Raw genomic sequence first — 21,822 nt, 5'->3', positions numbered from 1 at the left:
TGTTTTTGTTCATCGCAAAAGTTCCAGACTGCATCTTTAAACCTTGAGGTCCTGTGACTGAAAACATCACTTGTCAAATCTTTCTTTTCCCCGTCCTTGTTTCCTTAATTCCTCAGCCCCTACCTTGATGTTCTCCTTCTGAGAGTTAAAAGGAAGGTGTAGAATTGATTGAAGTTTTGGACTCCTAATGTATTTGACAGCCAAGATCTTCCTGCTAAAGAGAACCCTGTGAGCAGCCAGAACACGGGGCATAAAGGAACACACTACCCATGTAATGGGTAGGCATGCTTTTGCTGTGGCCAAGCAGTAACATAAAGAAACACACAGAACATCAAAATAATAACATATACTAAACTAAAACCCTGTGCTAAGAACAGCAGGTCCAGGAAATATATGTTTTGGAAAGCAACCAAGAGACATAACAGAAGCAAGAAAAAAAAACTAGTGATCCAGGATGTGGGAGTGAGTTTCATATGAGTGGGACACATTTAGAGGGGACCGATACAAGATGGGGGGGGCGTGTTCCCTGGTCCCACCCCTGCTCCTACGCCCTCGCAAGTGATGAAAACCAAAGGTGTCCCAGAAATTGGAGCTGGCGGGGTGGAGGCAAGGCGAGGCAGGCTACGTCACGGCTGTCAGGCAGCGCCACTAGTCGGCATGAAAACGGGTCTCTTCGTCATCCACATTTCCACTAGTCGGCGTGAAAACGGGTCTCTTCATCATCCACATTTCCAGGCCAGCAAGATGAGGCTGGTTAAATGAGATCATATTAATAGGCTTGGGGAATTAAGCACTTCTCCCTGGAGTATCCAGACCACTCATTTGGGCTGTGTTTCCTTCTTCCTAATCTGTCATGAGACGATTGACCCGGCTCCTGCAATTTCAGATCCGTCCTCAAAGACAGAGAGTGCCAGTCAAAAGTTTGGACCCGCTTACCCATTTACGTGAATGTGTGTCCAAACTTTGGGCTGGTACTGTACATGCAATAAACATACAATACATATAGTATCCCACTTGGAGAGGATTTCTGTATGTGTTCCATTCACCCCATTTTAGCCAATATTGGAAGTCATCCACTCCTCCCTGGCCTACTGGGATATGTGGTTTGTGGCCAATATCCCACAGCTATGGGTTGTTGTTAGACGTGATGCAGTGTGTGCCAGGATACAGCCTTTAGCCGTGGTATAATGGCCATATACCCCACCGTCCGGTGACATACTGCTATTATGAACGGTTACTAATGTTATAATAATATATATTTTTAAATGGTCATGGGATTTCAGCCAATAGATATTCAGTGTTTTACCCACCCATTTTAAATATAGACACATGGATTTCAAAAGGTTTTGTTATAGGCTTATTGTTCACTGAATATATTCTACACACAACACACCGTAACGTGTACAATCTACACACAACACACTGTAAAGTGTACAATCTACACACAACACACCGTAATGTGTACAATCTACACACAACACACCGTAACGTGTACAATCTACACACAACACACCATAATGTGTACAATCTACACACAACACACCGTAACGTGTACAATCTACACACAACACACCATAATGTGTACAATCTACACACAACACACCGTAATGTGTACAATCTACACACAACACACCGTAACGTGTACAATCTACACACAACACACCGTAACGTGTACAATCTACACACAACACACCGTAACGTGTACAATCTACACACAACACACCGTAATGTGTACAATCTACACACAACACACCGTAACGTGTAAAATCTACACACAACACACCGTAACGTGTACAATCTACACACAACACACCGTAATGTGTACAATCTACACACAACACACCGTAATGTGTACAATCTACACACAACACACCGTAATGTGTACAATCTACACACAACACACCATAATAACAAAGCGAAAACTTTATTAAATATTTGTGCCACTTTTTGGAAAATGAAAAACTGAAATATCTCATGTGCATACATTTTCAGACTCTTTGCGATGACACTACAAATCGAGGTCAGATTCATCTTGTATCCTTTGATAATCCTTGAGATGTCACAAGAACTTGGCTGGAGTCGATTGGACATTCATTTCATGTGTGTATAAAATGTCCCATACTACGCTGCTCAGCATGTCAGAGCAAACAATCAAGCTCTGTCCATGGAACAAGTCCAAGGAACTCTCCGTAGACGTTAGAGATAAAACTGTGTCAAGGCGCAGATCTGGGAAAGGTTTCGCAACGACAATGACCCGAAGCACACAGCCAAGACAACTCTGGAGGGGCTTCAGGAAAAGTGTATAAATGTCCTTAAATGTGGCCCAGCCAAAGCCGAGACTTAAATCCAATTAAACATCTGTATAGACCTGAGGATTGCATTTCACTCACCCCCTCCCATCCAATCTGACTGATCTATAGGGGAAACTGCTCAAATCCAGATGTGCAAAGGCATACCAAGGAGGCTCAAAGCTGTGCATCTATATAGTACTGAATGAAGGGACTAAATGCAGTGTGTAGGTTATTGTTGAAATTAGAGGGATTCTTTTTGCGTATGTGGTTTAAAATACAAGGTCCTTATCCAGGTGGGTTTCACTCTACTGGAATATGAACAGGCATTCTGCAAGACAACTGCAGCCAAGGCTCTGCAAGGACCCCAATATTCTCAGGCAGCTTGCTGCATCGTAGAGAGCAAGAGAGGAGAGAGTTGAGAATAGTGTGGAGGTATGGGAAAGCTAAGGAGCTACTTGGGGAGGGGCGGTGACGGTGCAGAGGGGGACAGAGGGGGAGGGGGACAGAGGGAGAGGGGGTCAGAGGGAGAGGGGGGAGAGGGGGACAGAGGGGGAGGGGGATTTCTGTGCAAAAATATTGGAAGAGAAGAGCAAGGGGAAAGAGAGAAGCTGAGGGGAACGCTTTAGAAAGCAAAACATCAGCACCACACACACACACACACACACATATAGACACAAAAACGCACATATAAAGGACTGTTATGTAGATAAAAGAAATGCATTGGGTGGCAGAGGAAATGAGGAGGTACGAAGCAGAAAGAGAGGGATTTGGAGATGTGTGCAATAGTTGGGTTAAGTTGAGGCTGGGTTGATGTGGTTGGTTAGAGTCGGGTTATTTGTTCATTTAGAAAAAAAAAATAGGCGTGGTTTAAGAAAAAGAAAGACACTTTCTGGTTAGCTGAGAGAAACAGTTACTATTGATCCAGAGGTGCCGATATGAGAAAAGGCCCATTGCTTTAAACAGGTAGCAGTGCGCGCCGGCCCAAATCGATAGACATTTATCTACGTGAGAGGGGACATGACATCTCAGTTTTCATCATGGTGGCCGCTCAATGTCCATCATGTGATAACTCTCTTTCCTTTTCATTTCTCTGTCTCTGTAGCCACACTCCATTTTCAATCCTATCACCGCTTTCTATCTCCACCTCTGTTCCCTCCTGTCTGCAGCCTCATGCTGTATTAGCTGCATTTCCACCCTTTTTTGCTGTATATTCACGTCTCCATCGCAGTCTGTCTGTTGCTCTCTTTCATCCCTGTCTCTTTCTCTCCACTCTTTCTGGTTTGTATTTTATGCATGTTGTTCATGGTGTTTGGCGCCCCCTACCTTCAGCATGTTTAATGTACCCTTCAATAACACTGCAATGGCTCAAACCACACCGCAGCCACCATTCACTGCATATCCCCATCAAAGGACCTTTTTTTACCTTTCAGATGTTTTATCAACTTCCACTGTCAACTCACTGTTTGCTACCAAACTGAATTGTCACTATTTGGTTTCTTCAGTTGAACTGAGGGCTTGTTTATGCTTTATGCTGACAACTGTCTTAAACTGGTCTGCATAATCTTAGGTAGGAAGAGTGGGAGAACTTAACTAAACCTAGCATTGACCTCAGTTGCTGCAACCTACCATATTCGACTTAAAAGAAACACCTGAGTGGAGTTCTGACATGCTATTTCCAGGGAAAAATGGAAACTAGGCAGAACATGAATGTATCCCTGAAAACCGGATGTTCCCGGGAAACTCCCTGGCCGCTGTTCGGATCCATGGATATGATTTTGTAATGGGATAAACGAGTGTGAACCTAACCAATCTCTCTCCTTCTCCCTTCCTTCTCCAGTACTGTGCGTTCATCTCCTTGTTGTTCATCCTCATCTCCATCACCACGTTCTGCCTGGAGACGCACGAGGCCTTCAACAAAATCTACAACAAAACAGAGAACGTGACGGTGGGCAATGTGACCCGCGAGGAGATCATCTACGAGGTGGTGACGGACGGCTGGCTCACGTACGTGGAGGGCATGTGCGTCATCTGGTTCACCATCGAGGTGATGATGCGCGTGATCTTCTGCCCCTGCAAGAAGGAGTTCTTCAGCAGCACCCTGAACATCATCGACTTCATCGCCATCATGCCCTTCTACCTTGAAGTGGCACTCAGCGGACTGGATTCCAAAGCCGCCAAGGACGTGCTGGGCTTCCTGCGCGTGGTCCGCTTCGTCCGCATCCTGCGTATCTTCAAGCTGACTCGTCACTTCGTGGGGCTTCGTGTCCTGGGCCACACGCTCCGCGCCAGCACCAACGAGTTCCTCCTGCTCATCATCTTCCTTGCGCTCGGCGTGCTCATCTTCGCCACCATGATCTACTACGCCGAGCGGATCGGCGCCGACCCGGACGACCCCACGGGCGCCAAACACACAACCTTCAAGAACATCCCCATCGGGTTCTGGTGGGCCGTGGTCACCATGACCACGCTGGGCTACGGGGACATGTACCCCGAGACGTGGTCGGGGATGCTGGTGGGCGCGCTCTGCGCCCTGGCCGGGGTGCTGACCATTGCCATGCCTGTCCCCGTCATCGTCAACAACTTTGGCATGTACTACTCGCTGGCCATGGCCAAGCAGAAGCTTCCCAAGAGGAAGGGCAAGCACATCCCGCGGCCCACCATGCCTGGCTCGCCCAACTACTGCAAGCCGGATGCCTTGGCAATGGCCACTGCCGGTCCGGGCATGGTGTGCTCGGGTAGCCTGGGGGGAGGGGACTGCCCCCTTGCCCAGGAGGAGATCATCGAGATCAACAGGACAGGTGAGCATAGCAGGGAGAATGGAAGGAGGAGGTGGTGGAGGAGAAATGCATTTGTGTGTGTGCATTTGTGTGTGTGTGTGTGCTTGGAGGTTTTTGGAGTCTGTCTAGTATTATCTGTGAAAACCATGATTTTTACTCTCTCTCTCTCTCTCTCTCTCTCTGTGGGTTTCACATACAGTAGAAAAAGTATCAAAACACGTAGCCCTGTAGCCCTGTCTAAATCACCCTACTGTACTTGAACTGATAAAGAAAACCAACAGAATGCTGAAGCTGTCTCAAATAGCTCCCTGTCAGATCAGGGGCTACAACCATCGCAGTGCTCCACTCCACTGTGTGGGTGTGCGTGTCAATCTCTGGTCTGTAGAATTAACCCGATTTATAGTGTAGAAATTAAGTGGCTCCGTAACCATGTTAAAAAGCCAAATTGAAATCACTTACACACACAGCATGAGTATAGAAAGAGTACAGACCACCATCCTCCCATAACCACCCTCCAGCAATCCGCAGCGCATCCTTTCAGCCTTCCATCCCTCCATCTCTTATCCCTCCATTGCCCCCCCCCCCTTCGCCCCATCCCCCCCACTCAACACATCAGCTTTAACGTTTATAAATATTTGGCTGGGGAGATTGGCCTGTCAGGATGCAGTTTAAAAGCGGCCACTGTGGAAATGCAATTAAACTTACAGAGTAGAGTTTGTGGGGGCTGGGGGGGGGGGCTGATGGTTGGGGGAGAAGGATTAGTTATGACAAGGGAGAAGGCATATAAGATGGCATTAGCGAGAGCCCCTCACTTGACACACACACGTAAGCACACACACACACTTTCATACACAAACACTTGTGTGTCATGTAGGCCCAGTCCATCATGCCTCAGCAACCCCCTGTACACTAGTTATAAATAGGCATTCACGGAGCCAGGACTGAACCCCGGTCACTCACTGGGGGTTTGGGCGGTTGCCGGATGTGGCCACAGAAGAGGTGTGTGTGTGTGTGTTTTGCAGGGACATGCCAGTCCCAATCAGCTGGTGAGTTCACACAGCCGAGAACTCCCCTTCTGTCAACACAGCTTTACAACCCAGGAGAGGAGAGGGAGAGAGGAGAGGAGAGGGGGAGAGGAGAGGAGAGGGGGAGAGGTGAGGAGAGGTGAGGAGAAGGGGAGTGGTGAGGAGAGGGGGAGAGGTGAGGAGAGGTGAGGAGAGGTGAGGAGAAGGGGAGTGGTGAGGAGAGGGGGAGAGGTGAGGAGAGGGGGAGAGGTGAGGAGAGGTGAGGAGAGGGGGAGAGGTGAGGAGAGGGGGAGAGGAGAGGAGAGGGGGAGAGTTGAGGAGAGGGGGAGCCAATTTTGAATTTTGTCACTTAAACTGGACAAATTAGTACATTCTCCAAGCGTCCACTTTTGGACCTGTACAATCTAGTCAGCACCCACTTAGCCCAAACCAAGCTCTTCTCCTGTTGATGGTCAGACTGAAACAGAAACACTGCCGTTTCGAAGACTACCACCAAGATTCTTGGACTTCTATACCCCTACTCCCCTCAGCACAACAAATGATGAATAATTCAAAAATATAAATATGTAATCATTGCCTGATGTGAACTATCACTGCAGTTGACTATGGTTGTGTGGTTGTCCCACTGTGCTATTTTAAGATGAATGTACCGACTGTAAGTCACTCAGAATAAGTGTCTGCTAAATGAAAATGCACTTTCGTATGCTGACCACTAAGGTGCTCTATCTACCAACAGGAAGAACAAGAAGAACTCTTTATTTTGTAGTGTAACTCAACATTGGTTTCCCTCTGCTGTCTCATATATTCTACCATAGTTTTTTTTCCAGAACAAGGCTTCATTTGTGTTTGAGAAATCACCCTTAAATCTAGACTCTTCATTGTTTGAAATTGTGGGGTCTGGGTTTCTAGGAAGCCTATTGTGTGTGTGTGTGTGTGTGTGTATATATATATATATACCTCACCTTTTTATTTTTTTGCTTCCAAATCATGACATCTACTATTCAAGCCATTTTGTCAGTGTTGTCATAGATAATGGAATGTAGTCCACCAATATTTGTATATATTTTGTACATTGACATGCTATTTACTCAAAATAATTAAGGAAACACTTAAAACACACATCGGGTCTATTGTTTCATAGTTTGCACATGTGTATATATATACACTGCTCAAAAGAATTAAGGAAACACTTAAAACACACATCGGGTCTCGATGAACGAAATACATTAAAGAGTAACATCTTTACTGTACCTTGTGTAATTTGTTGAGAGCAAAATGACGTAACAACGGTCAATGGAAACCAAAATCACCAACCGATTGAAGATGTATTCAAACTCACACCAAAAATCACAGTAAAATACTGAAATCACTTCCAACTAGTGGCAACTCATAATGTGACTCAGTAGTGTGTATGGCCCCACGTGCCTGTGGGCACTCCCGACAACGTCTGGGCATGTTCCTGATGAGACGGTGGATGGTGTCCTGGGGGATCTCCTCCCAGACCTGGATCAGTGCTCCTGGACAGTCTGTGGTGCTACTTGGCAGCGTCAGATGCACCAATACACAGCGTCCCAGAAGTTCTCAATTGGATTCAGGTCTGGGGAACGTGAGGGCCAGTCAATCGCATCAATGCCTTTGTCATCCAGGAACTTCTTACACACTCTGGCCACATGAGGCCAGGCATTGTCCTGCACCAGGAGGAATCCCACTGCACCAGTGTAAGGTCTGACGATGGGTCTGAGGATTTCATCCGGTACCTAACAGCAGTCGGGGTACCGTTGGCTAGCACATAGTGGTCTGTGCGACCCTCGAATGACATGCCTCCCCAGACCATCATTGACTCACCGCCAATCCGGTCATGCTGGATGATGTTGCAGGCATCATAAAATTCACCACAGTGTCTCCAGACTCTTTCACGTCTGTCCCATGTGCTCAGTGTGAACCTGCTCTCATCTGTGAAGAGAACGGGGCGCCAATGGCAGACCTGCCAATTCTGGTGTTCTCTGGCGAATGTCAATCGAGCTGCATGGTGCTGGGCTGTGAGCACAGGTCCCACTAGAGGAAGTCAGGGCCTCATGCCACCCTCATGGAGTCTGTTTCTGATAGTTTGGTCAGAAACATGCACACCAGTAGCCTGCTGAAGGTCATATTGTCGGGCTCTGGCAGTGCTCCTCCTGTTCCTCCTCGCACAAAGGAGCAGATACCGGTCCTGCTGCTGTGTTGATGCCTTTCTATGGCCCTGTCCAGCTGTCCTTGTGTAATGGTCCATCTCCTGGTATCTATTTGGAGACACAGCAAACCTCCTTGCGACGGCACGTATGGATGTGCCATCCTAGAGGAGCTGGACTACTTGTGCAACCTGAATGGGCTGCAGGTACGGCCTCATGCTACCAGTAGTGACAAGGACACTACCAAAACTATAGAAGAATCAGTCAGGAAGGATAAGGAGAGAGCAATTGTCTGTGGCCACCACCTGCAAAACCATTCCCTTTTTGGGGGTTGTCTTGCTATTGCCACTCCAGTGCACCTGTTGTCACTTTCATTAGCATCAAAACTGGTGACATTGATTCACAATCGCTTATGCTTCCTAACCGGACAGATGGATATACCTGAAGTTTAACTGACTTTTTGTTATACTGTGATGATTATGTGTTCCCTTAGTTTTTTTGAGTAATGTATTTTAATGGACACTTTCTATCTGTTTTTTGGGGTTTTTAATGGCTAGCAGGGTTCTGAATAAAACACAAAATACATTCCAGACTTTTAGTCATGGACTAATATGTGACTCTAACATGAGGTTATATTCCTTAAAGTCAATAATGTTGCTGGCAGTTGTCATCATTGTTGTGTTAGTAGCAGAGCTGATTTTAAGGCCTTTCCTTAATCGAAGGTCGACATTGTAAAAAATGAAACAATCGATTAATTTCATTTAAAAAAATGGTCTATGACGAAAAATCTCCAGTGTAATTTTTTCCTAAATAAAAGACACATATTTTCATTTTCCGCAAAAATCCTTCACCATCAGTAATATTTATTGGCATCATATCTTTCTCTATTACCTGGTAAATCTCTTGAGTTATCCTCTGCCCATTGTTGATTCCAGTTATTTCTAGCGAATATTAATGTGATGGTCATTTGAGAGGAGGACGAACCCCTAGCCAAGGCGATAGGAGGTTTGTTTGTCAAGTTATACATCATTGGCATAGTCTGTGTTATTTCAACACAGTATTTTCAGTGAACAAAATGATCACAAGCCACACTTATTTTTGCTCACTTTATCTTTCATTGGATTATACAGAGGGTTCCCCCTGAACTGGTTACATAGCATTCTCAAGTAATACTAAACTGAAATTGTCTACGTTGATCAAATGAATGGACGTTGATCAAATTCTTATCGACAATTAATTGATCTTCAATTAATCATTAACATCCCTAATTGTCATCAATCTTTTGTTAGTAGCAGAGCTGATGTTGTCATTGTTTTGTTAGTAGCGGAGCTGACTGTTGTCATCATTGTTGTGTTAGTAGCGGAGCTGACTGTTGTCATCTGTCATCATTGTTATGTTAGTAGCGGAGCTGACATGTAATCTGTTATCATTGTTGTTTTAGTAGCAGAGCTGACTGTTGTCATCATTGTTGTTTTAGTAGCGGAGCTGACTGTTGTCATCATTGTTTTGTTAGTAGCGCAGCTAGCTGTAATTGTTGTGCTAGTAGCAGAGCTGACTGTTGTCATCATTGTTTTGTTAGTAGCGCAGCTAGCTGTAATTGTTGTGCTAGTAGCAGAGCTGACTGTTGTCATCATTGTTGTTTTAGTAGCGGAGCTGACTGTTGTCATGGCTGTGTTGAAAGTGGAGCTGACTGTTGTCATCATTGTTGCGTAAGAATGCTGACTGTTGTCAACATTATGTATAATTGCACAGCTCGCTATTGTCCTCAGAGTCATGCTTTTCCTCAGGTGGCTCCACATGCGGCTTGTCTCGTTTTGATCTGTCACAACAACTTAAGCTGCTGAGGGGAGGGGAGCTAGGTCTTACAAACAGAGCTACACAACAAGTGACATTAAATATGGCTCTGTTTTTTAAATTATGTTGACACTTTTCACACTTATTTGCTTATCTGGAGTAGGGCTAAAACTTTGATCTAAATCATACAGGTTAAAACAACAGAAATAGATTAATCCAGAATATGTACAGCAACATTGTTAAGAGAAAGGAATTTTGTTATTCCTTTCGGGATCCAGGATTTAAATATATGATCCATCGCATTAGGCTTGAACTCAGGATCATAATAGTTAAGAATTGTGTCTTTTGTATGTTTATTTTATATCCAGCATATTTACTAAATCTTCTACAAGATTCATTAATTCAGATAAGATGGAGGGTTATCTGAATCAGATGGAGGGTTATCTGAATCAGATGGAGGGTTTACTTGATTGGACCAAAATGTTGTCCACCAGGTGGGTGGTCTTCTCCATTCATGTGGATGCCGTTGATGGCATCAGTCTGTCTTATCCATTGTGCAAGAGGCTCTATATAAAGAGCAAAAAGCAAGGGAGAGAGTGGGAACCCCTGTCTCGATCCACGCTCTGATATAATGGTATCTGATAAATAGCCATATATTTTAACTGATTGTTTACAATATAGTGTACAGAAATTGTTTTACAAAAAATTTTTTGCATGCTGAATCTTTCAAGAACGTTATAAAAGAAAGGCCAATTCACTTAGTCAAAAGCATTCTCAGCATCAAGGCCTAACTAATAAGGCCTCAAGATTTTTCTGCTGGATAAGCTTTAATATATGTAGCAATAATCTGATGTTATCATGTGTTTGTCTCTGGTAGATAAACCCAGTCTGATCGTTGTGTACAAACTGAGGATGTTTTCCAGACTTTTAGACAATATGGCTGTAAATAATTTGTAGTCAACATTCAGCAAGGAGCATGGCCTATATGAACCACAATCTAATGAGTCTTTTCCCTCCCTGGGGATAACCAAAATGACAGCCTTGTGCCATGACAGAGGCATTTTAGCATCTGTCAAGGTTATATTACAAGCCCGAAGAAGGCTTGGCATTAACTCAGGCTTTAAAGCCTTATACCACTCTGAGGTGACATGTATTGGTTTTAAGTTTGGAGATGGCATCGTTTAGCTCAGTCTCAGTTATTGCAGCTGTTCATTTTTGAATTTGTTCCTCTGACAGAAATGGTAGCATTGTGGTTCATTTTGCTTGTATTGTACAGATTTAGAAATCAGGTCATTATTTTTGTATATAGGTGTTTCTTCAACTACAGGCACTTTTGGCCTTGTGAACTTGAGGGGGAAGAAAGTGTTCAAATCAAAACGGTCACAGTCTAACAGTTCAATATAACCAGTCTAGTTTGATGATCCATAAGAGAACGCACTTACATTATAAGACAAATTGGTGTTTTTTGACATATTTTCTGATCTGCACTGAACAAATGTCATTTCCATCACATGTAAATATTTGATTATTATTTAAAGATATTATGATGTACATCATTTCTTAACAGTGTAAGATCACTTTAACACATAGTTTTACCAGTTTATACCTATATTGCAATTACCATAGATTTGTGGATTAAGTAAATTAATTGTCATGAGGCCTAAACACAAAGTTTACATCCACCACGACCTGAAATATAATATTGGATTGGTTAGATACGTTTCAGAAAAATAACTACTTGTGTTATTACATTAAGTGGAAGATTATCCCTTAAACTATGCAGACGTTTTTAATGAGTGATTAGAATTTTGTAAATATTTTTTTAAAAGGTATGAAGTGGTGGAAATGACTGGGTGTTGTGGAAATGACAATGAATGGACATCCATGTAGAAAAACAGAAGACATTTATTTGAAACCGTCTGAAGCAGACAATTCCATTTAACAAATCATTAGTCATTAGTCTGTTTGGTTCCATAACCAGATGAACATCACATGAAAAATGTAAGTTACGCATAAATGCAGATTGTAAAATTGTAACATTCCAAATGGTTAAATTAACTGTTTTGAATTTTGGAATACTTAAAAAAAACACCTAAACTTTAGTCATGTCAATGCATTGTAACATAAACTATAAAGCATCTTGAGCATGCACACGCTGTGTGTGAGTGAGTTTGGTGTTGTACAATTCTAATCAGTCTCTTAGATGAACACTGTTCTGAAGAGCAAATTTAAAAGACACCTTCAACTATATCATATCAATTATCATATAACATGAACTGTAAAGCATCTTGAACACGAGGGCTGTGCGTGCATGAGAGAGAGAGAGAGAGAGAGAGAGAGAATTTAAGAGAGATTAAGAGAGAAGTAAGCATGTAGGTTTGTCCAGAGGGCAATTATGGTGACCAGACGGTATGTGTGAGAGATAATGTGCATGAAAGTGAGGTAGTGTGTGTGAGAGAGAGAGAGACAGTTCATGAGAGAGGGAGTGTGTGTGTGAGAGAAAGATAACATTATTATTAGAGAGAGAGAGAGAGAGAGAGAGAGAGATAACATTATTATTATTATTATTATTATTTTTTTTTATCTTTCTTTAATAAGACATCTACATTACATTAAGAAATCCCCACCCACCCCCAGCACACACACAACCCAACCCCCATAAAAACACATGGTGTGCTGCTAAACCTCCCACACAAACATCTTACACCACACACAATTTCATACCTCAAATCAAAACTGGACCTCAAAGTCCCCTTGTCCAACCACACAGACAGCCCTCCCAAATCCCCAAACCTCCTCAAATTGTTCAACACTATCAATAAGTTTGTAAAATTCAAACTCAACCCTAAGGCGCGCAGAGACCATCCCCCTAAATAACAACACAGGGTCCGTAACCCCTGACCCCCTGATCCGGTTCCTCCTTGTCAACCAAACAGACAGCTTAGCTTGGGCAAACAAAAAATTCAACAAAACACATTTGCTCTTCTCCTCCCTTGAATACCGAGGTCCCATCACAAACTCTCACAAAATCTCTGAACAAAAACACTCTCCCAACCTCACACACACAGATTCCAACAATGACATCAACGGCACCAATCTAGCACATACAGAGAAGACATGTTGGACAGTCTCAGCCATCATACAAAAAGGACAGCCTTCCCCAATCCCAGGGTCAACTCGAGTCAACCAGCTGTTGGCAGCCAGGGCCCCCATGTAAAACCCTCCACTGGAGGTCACCAGACCGTTTGGGAGCTGGGAGTTTGTAGAGCACCCTCCACCTATACCCAGCCATGCCATCAGAGCCCAGAACCCCCTGCCATTGGTGGCCCCTAACACCTGCCAACTCCCTAATATGCCTGACCTTCACACAGAGGGAGTACAAACCCTTGCTCCCCACCTCTGCAAATTCACCCAGTTCAGGAGAACCAAAAGACAATATGTCCCCCCGACCCCCCTGCCAGTCCCCCGTCTCTGCCATCACCTTTAGAGGTGGAAATGGTGGCGGCCCCTCCCCCCGTGCCACCTCGAAGACTCCCCTCACCGGTTCCGGCAGCGCATCCTGTACCTCACCTATGAACCTCTCCAGCACCCGGTGTGATGTAATCCCAGACTGCCGTGCCAGCTCTTGTGAGGTCTTCCAGCCTCCACCCCCGGGCTGCCGTAAATCCGCCAGTGTCCTTATACCTGCTGCTAGTAACCATCCAAGCAGGGTTGCAGAATGGACAGAACCCAAAGGGATCAGCGGGTTGTGAAAAATTGGTTCCTTCCACACCCAAGGTCCAGGTATCACTCCGTCCTCACGCACAAACTTCAGCAATCCCCAGGCCTTCAGAACTTCACAATAGAAGTCTGAGACCGCGGATAGCTTCAGCCCCTGCAGTCTCATGAGGAAGAGCTGCAGATCCAGCCCTAGACCTCCGGCCCTCCTCAGCAAAGCACAAGCCGGTCCCCTCCAACTGACACCTGGTTGATACAACAGTCTCTGTGCCGCTTTAAGACGAAAAGCTGCCACCCTGCTCTCCAGGTCCACCAGGCCCTGACCGCCCTCCCGGACCGGTAAAAACAAAACAGCCGCCCTCAGCCAATGATGTCCAGACCAGAAGAAGTCCACCAGCCGACGCTGTAAGTCCACCAGCAGCCTGGCCGGGGGGTTAAGAACAGCAAGTCGATGCCACAGGGAGGACGCCACCAAGTTGTTAATGATCAGCACCCGTCCTCGGTATGACACCTGGGAGAGGAGCCACCTCCACTTCGTCAGCCTAGACACCACCGCCTGAGCCACCCCCTCCCAGTTCTTTGTGACCCAACTCTCTGATCCCAAATACACCCCTAAAATCTTAAGCCCCTCCTTACCCCATTCCAACCCCCCAGGAAGCCCAGGAGGTACCCTGTCCCCCCATGCCCCATACAGCAATGCCCCACTCTTGCCCCAGTTCAACTTGGCAGATGATGCTCCCTCATATATCCTTAAACATGACTCCAACGCCAGGACATCCTGGTCATCCTTCAACAGGACTGAGACATCATCAGCGTAGGCAGACACTGCCAAATCTGCACTCAACCCCATACCTGGCAAGGCCACTCCCTGCAGTCTCCTGCGTAACAGACCCAAAAAGGGCTCAATAGCAAGGGTGTATAACTGCCCAGATAGAGGACAACACTGACGTATGCCCCTCCCCACCTGGACAGGCCTACTGAGCCCCAAAATAACATTATTATTAGAGAGAGAGAGAGAGGGATAACATTATTATTAGAGAGAGAGAGAGAGATAACATTATTATTAGAGAGAGAGAGAGAGAGAGATAACATTATTATTAGAGAGAGAGAGAGACAGTTCATGAGAGAGGGAGTGTGTGTGAGAGAGAGAGACAGTTCATGAGAGAGGGAGTGTGTGTGTGAGACAGAGAGACAGTTCATGAGAGAGGGAGTGTGTGTGTGTGAGAGAGAGACAGTTCATGAGAGAGGGAGTGTGTGTGAGAGAGAGAGAGACAGTTCATGAGAGAGGGAGTGTGTGTGAGAGAGAGAGACAGTTCATGAGAGAGGGAGTGTGTGTGTGAGAGAGAGACAGTTCATGAGAGAGGGAGTGTGTGTGTGAGAGAAAGATAACATTATTATTAGAGAGAGAGAGAGAGAGAGATAACATTATTATTAGAGAGAGAGAGAGAGAGAGAACATTATTATTAGAGAGAGAGAGATAACATTATTATTAGAGAGAGAGAGAGAGAGAGAGAGATAACACTATTATTAGAGAGAGAGAGAGAGGGAGAGAGAGAGAAGGTTAACATTATTATTAGAGAGAGAGAGAGAGATAACATTATTATTAGAGAGAGAGAGAGAGAGAGAGAGATAACATTATTATTAGAGAGAGAGAGAGAGAGAGAGAGATAACACTATTATTAGAGAGAGAGAGAGAGAGAGAGAGAGAGAGAGAGAGATAACATTATTATTAGAGAGAGAGAGAGAGAGAGAGAGAGGGTGGCAATGTGATTCAAGGCCAAATCTTGCAGATTTCTTTCCAAACTTCCGTCTTAATCTCCTTGTGCCGTTTTGTCACTGGTACGGGCTCAGGGATGAGGCCTATTATATCCATCGGTTGGTACCAGATGACATCATCTCTCAGTGGCCAATAAAAGCGATTGATCCCAATACCGGTCATTGTTTTCACTTGAGCACCACTGGATAACTCAACATCCTGAATAATACCTGGGTACACATCTCCATCATACACCACTGTCCGATAAGACCGTCATGCAAGTCCAAAATTGGTTGCAGACCTCCATCTTGGGATGTGACAGGAAGTGTACTGGTTGTGGGGGTAGCTTCATCCCATGGCTGAAACCTGACCGTTTCAGGTGTGAAACAGTTGCAATCGTTGGGTGCAGAGCAAAAACAACTAAGAATCCTCCATGACATCTGGCTTGTAGACTACCGGTAAAAAGTTCCTAAAGTACTTTCATTGTAAAGTTAACTATGAAAGTGTGAATTATTCAAAATTAAATGTTTTTCATAAAATATGATCAAAGGACATGAAAGTGCCCGTAGTCTAAGAATTGCCCATATAGTGTTATCTGCTCGTTGTTTTTGAGCTTCGTCACCAAAAGCTTTATTGATTTTAAGCCCGACTCATAGTATAACTGTTTTGTAAATATAATAGTTTTTTTCAATTTCTTGGGAGTATAATATTGTAAGGTTCTGTTTTGTTCTGTTTTGTTTTTGCTGTTGTTCCTTAACATAGCCTGTCCTTTTTATGGGTGCAGAAAAGCCTGTCCTTTTTATGGGCATCCCATACTATACAGGTGCTGGTCACAAAATTAGAATATCATCTAATATCAAATTTTATGACCTGCACCTGTACAGTGAGGGATTTTTTTTTTTATCCCCTGATGATTTTGTAAGTTTGCCCACTGACAAAGAAATGATCAGTCTATCATTTTTATGGTAGGTTTATTTGAACATTGAGAGACAGAATAACAACAACAAAATCCAGAAAAACGCTAGTCAAACATTTTATAAATTGATTTGAATCAACCTCACCACATTTCATGTTCCCCTAGAAACATTCTTATTTCCTCTTTCAGATGTTTTAGGTTGTGGGTTATTTAGGATAATAATATTCAGCCTCCATAATGTATTTCACAGGTTATCACACATCTCTTTAGTGCAGGAGTGAGACATGCGTGACCAGATATATCAATACGTCCAATATTATAAAAGTAATCAATTATTGACTGCATATCATGAAAATAAATAGTATAATCATGGCCTGCTGGGTAAAAGTCTCTCCAAAGGTCCAATATGCCCAACTCCGTCATAAGAACATTCATTTTTCCATGCAATGATGGAATGATAGATTTTGTTTATCGTCTAGCGTCTAGCGTTGGGTTGAGGTGGATGTTCCAATCTCCTGTGGCTCCTATCATTAAATCTAACATGTTCCTATAAAAACAACTTCCAGGGGAAGTGACTAATATATATATCTCTCTTCCTCATCTTTAACCTCTGAAAGTTGTTGGAATTTTACTTTTGTGATATCAAGGTGGCTACGACCTGATAAGATGAATGAAATACCTTTGAAAAGCCCATTCTCTTCAGTTTTTCATGTTCTGATAAGGTGAGATGTTTCTCTTGTAAGAGCACAACCTGTGTGTTTTCCCTTTTCATTTTTGATAATATTCGACTCCTCTTAATTGGATTTAAAATCCCTTTTACATTTAACAAAGTAACTTTAAGGACTTGATTACTCATATTCCCCTACATACATTACCCCAAATAGAACCTCGTCTGTCATTGCAACTGAAAAAAAGTTATATTATCTTTCTCAAGGAACAAAGGAATCCCAGAAACAAAGAAATTGTATTTAACAGAAGATGTGAACATAAAACAGCTGTTTCCAGCTTCAAGGTCCAATCCAAATGAGCATTATGGGGTTTTAAAAAGGCCTCCAAAAGGGAAAATCCCATGTCGCAACAGCAGTGGGGGCCTAATACGTGGTCTCATGTCCACATATTATGGCTCCACTGTAAGAGCCACCCATAGACAACTAGAAAATTAAAATTAAATAAAAAACCAAGACAGAAATGACAACGGTACCTCCCGAAGTTCATGACTATAGACCGGGGCTTTGTCTGCGCTCCATTGGGGCAAGTGTGCCTGCTGAATTCCAAGTTCTTGTCTTCAACAGGTTGTCCAGAAAGCTGACGATATCGGTGCTCTCTTTAAAATATCCCTCTGCGCTCGACCCTCCTGGTCTGTCAGCCTTGCTTCCAGGTCAGCTTGGTGCTGCGTTAGCTGGTTAGTCAGCGTGGATGTCACTTCAATCCCTGTCTCTATTTCATCAATTCTCCCCGCTGACTGCTGTTTGTTCTGCTCAAGTCTCGTTTGATGTCAGAAAGTTGTCTCTTCTGAATTCCCAGAGTTTGTGTTTTTTTCAAAGATAACTTCGGGCTCATCCTTTCTGCATGTGCCTGGGCCCCGGAAAACTGCTTGAGCAAGCCTGCCTCAATCGAGGATCATTTTCAATCGCATCAGGGGTCATCCTGCTTTGAGTTGTAACCCTTTTCTCCATTTCTAAACAGAATATTCCCATGCGATTAGGAACTCTAAGATTTTTGGGTGATTCTTAAGAAACCGTCAGGGAGCTAAAAAATTCAGCCGTAATCCTTTCTGTGTAGAAACTGGAAACACCACGTGGTGTTTTTTAATTGAAGTGCGTGGCTGCTACAAAACCCTACATACCCCAACACTTAATGACCTATCTGGGTACTTATTCTTTAATTAGGGAAAATGTGTAGTCTTTGGTACAGTTTGACCACATTTTACAATATGTCACAAATAGTGACAATTGGTTTTACTGATTCATGTAACATACATTCCAGTATTGTCACAGGTAGAACAAGGAGACTGGATCTCTACTAGCTTGTGCTTGACTCTGACCACTTTCTTGCATTTTCTACCCAGTTGGGTTGATTAAAGAGGAGGAGCGTATGGGTGCGTGGCATCCATGGCAGCCAATTTAAGGCGCCCACAAGAGGTTTATGTTACAGTTGAAAAATGTATAGCAGGGAGAATAAAATTATATTATGATTAATTAGCTAGATACTATTTAGTGGACATTGAAGTGATAAACATCTAAATTAGTTTTATGATTTCATTATTAATTTGTATGATTGACCAATCTGTGACCTTGGGGTGTGTATCCAGCATTGCCAGATGGGACGGTTTCCCACATAAATGGGATATTTTTAATGACAGTGTTTGGTTTTTATGTAGAGTCCGTGGGTGATTGGGCAGTATATTTTCAGTGAATCTGGGAACCCTGGGTGTGACATTGGATCTTGCTAAGGATCTGAACGGGGAAGATAGTTTAAGTAACAAAACACAAAAACTGGAACGTAGATATATCTGCAACTCTAAGGAAAGAAAAGCAAAACATTATAAAAATGTAATTTTAATGATATGTGTTTGTATAATTTTTTTTTATATAGTGATCTTCTTATATTATGGTTTAGTTTATATAGTGATCTTCATTTGTTGCTATTTTAATTGGTTCAATGATCTTAATATTAGCTATTGTTGTTTATAGCGATCTATATGCTGCTGTTTTAGTTGATTGTGATCTTCCAATATTACTGTTTTTATTGGTGTCATTATGTATTACTTTTTTAGCTGATATAGGGTAATTCCGGCATCATTACATTTTCACACAAAATCCCTCACAGAAATGACTTAAATTAACCTTGTAATGTATGTATTTGTAAAACTCTACAGAGGAATTGTAGACTCAAAATTAAAAAAAAATAAGAAATTCAACTTTATGTTAACGGCACAACAAAACTTCCACTATGGATGTGATTGGAATGGACAGGCATTTTGGGGAGAACAGAAACATCAATCTCACATACTTGGGGTAAAATGTGAAGAGCCGATTTCGAAGGATTTCAAACAATGTGCAGAAACACATTGTAAGTTGTTGATGATGGTTATACCAGAAACATAGTGAATTCAATAACATTAAGTATGTCTGCTGTCTGGAATTACTTTACAATTGAACCAGCCATTAGTACAAATAGTAGTTGCGAATTTTGCAAAGCAAGTGTTTCAAGGCTTGACTGTAGAGAAGCTTATGCTTGCTTGCTAACAGAAGCTAAGTTGGCTAACGTTGGCTGATGCTAGCTAACACCAGCTAGTTAACATCAGACTTACTACATCAGACTTACTTTAACTGTGTGATTTCAAATCTAGAAATCCATTTCATTCAAACCTACCTGTTTGGTGTTGTACAGCCATCAATTAAGTTTTCAATTGATTAGCTACAGTATCTCCTAAAGAGCCTAACTTTATTCTAGTGACACCTTGATCAAGTTGTGATTGGATTACAAGATACATCCACTTTCCCATTCTGCAATTGCTTTTGAATTTCCACAAATACCTTTCTCTACATTGGATTGTCATATTTTAGTAAGATTTGATGTTGTTAAAATTATTTTCATTCTTACATGTTGACAAAGATGTTAATAAGACGCTGTATGACATACAATTCAGTCATGTAAAAGAGTAATGGCAGTCATTGCACGTAAACAAAATAAAAATGTCAGTATCCTGAATAGTACTTATGTTGTCATTCTGAAAATTCAGTTTACCCATAAGAACCAATGCAAGACATTGGCACAAATTTGCAAAATAACGGTATTGGAATGGTATTGGAAAGTAGTTTGTTTCATGTTCTGGTTGACCTTACTGTAGAATTACCTTATAGTGATGTTTACATTTAGCATGTTTTGCTTGGTCTAGTGATCATCATAATGCTCTTTAATTAATCTTTGACCTCCCTACGTTCTCATGCCCCCTGGCTCTGTGACCAGATGTTGCCACGGCTCCTATGTTATACGCCTGTTTGAACACACACATGCTAACAGAAACACAAACACACACGCTGGCCTGCAGAAATGCTGTGAATGAACATGCACACACACCTCACTTGCTTTGTAAAATGCTATTTACTGCCATGGCTGGTTTTGTAGGGGAATGAGAACAGGTTGTATAACTAGGTCCCCGTCTTTTTCTTGCTCTCTTTCTCTCACTCATTTCCTTTCTATTTCTCTCCTCACCCTCTATTGTTGTGTGTGTCTGGGTTACTTTTGTTAAATCGTTGAACAGGGACTCACGTCACACAAGATTTAACCTATGTGTGTCAGAAGCTAATGGCACAGCATCTCCCTGTGTGTGTGTGTGCTCGTACGCTCTTCCATGTTAGTATTTAATCTAAAGGATGTCTTTGTTCCCTCTCTCACTCAGAAGACTCCCTCGTTAAATACAGGTGCTGGTCATAAAATTTGAATATCATCAAAAAGTTGATTTATTTCAGTAATTCCATTCAAAAAGTGAAAGTTGTATAATGTATACATTCATTCCACACAGACTGATATATTTCGAGTGTTTATTTCTTTTAATTTTGATGATTATAACTGACAACTAATGAAAACCCCAAATTCAGTATCTCAGAAAATTTGAATATTGTGAATAAGTTCAATATTGAAGACACCTGGTGCCACACTCTAATCAGCTAATTAACTCAAAACACCTGCAAAGGCCTTTAAATGGTCTCACAGTCTAGTTCTATAGGCAATCATGGGGAAGACTGCTGACTTGACAGCTGTCCAAAAGACGACCATTAACACCTTGCACAAGGAGGGCAAGACACAAAAGGTCATAACTAAAGAGGCTGGCTGTTCACAGAGCTCTGTGTGGTAGAAAAAAAGATGTGGTAGAAAAAAGTGTACAAGCAATAGGGATAACCGCACCCTGGAGAGGATTGTGAAACAAAACCCATTCAAAAATGTGGGGGAGAGTCACAAAGAGTGGACTGCAGCTGGAGTCAGTGCTTCAAGAACCACCACACACAGACGTATGCAAGACATGGGTTTCAGCTGTCGCATTCCTTGTGTCAAGCAACTCTTGAACAAGACACAGCGTCGGAAGCGTCTCGCCTGGGCTAAAGACAAAAAGGACTGAACCGCTGCTGAGTGGTCCAAAGATATGTTCTCTGATGAAAGTAAATGTTGCATTTCCTTTGGAAATCAAGGTCCCAGAGTCTGGAGGAAGAGAGGAGAGGCACAGAATCCACGTTGCTTGAAGTCCAGTGTAAAATTTCCACAGTCAGTGATGGTTTGGGGTGCCATGTCATCTGCTGGTGTTGGTCCACTGTGTTTTCTGAGGTCCAAGGTCAACGCAGCCATCTACCAGGATGTTTTAGAGCACTTCATGCTTC

At 42.9% G+C, this 21,822-nt stretch overlaps 1 protein-coding gene across 7 annotated transcripts in view; it reads left to right on the top strand.

Moving 5' to 3' along the window:
• The window catches only part of kcnc3a (potassium voltage-gated channel, Shaw-related subfamily, member 3a), a 101,751-nt gene that overhangs the window by 43,433 nt on the left and 36,496 nt on the right, over window positions 1-21,822 (top strand). For all 7 annotated transcript variants that reach the window (XR_002197428.3, XR_002197427.3, XM_010905886.5 and 4 more), the window contains exon 2: window positions 4,129-5,089. Coding sequence is in view for 5 of the 7 variants with exons in the window: in XM_010905886.5 (XP_010904188.1) it covers window positions 4,129-5,089 (961 nt within the window). In the remaining 2 variants the exon portion in view is untranslated. The remainder of the gene's footprint in view (window positions 1-4,128; window positions 5,090-21,822) is intronic.

Source organism: Esox lucius, chromosome 11 (assembly GCF_011004845.1).
Source record: "Esox lucius isolate fEsoLuc1 chromosome 11, fEsoLuc1.pri, whole genome shotgun sequence".
In the NCBI taxonomy this organism is placed as follows: domain Eukaryota; kingdom Metazoa; phylum Chordata; class Actinopteri; order Esociformes; family Esocidae; genus Esox; species Esox lucius.
This window is presented reverse-complemented; position numbering and strand designations above follow the sequence as displayed.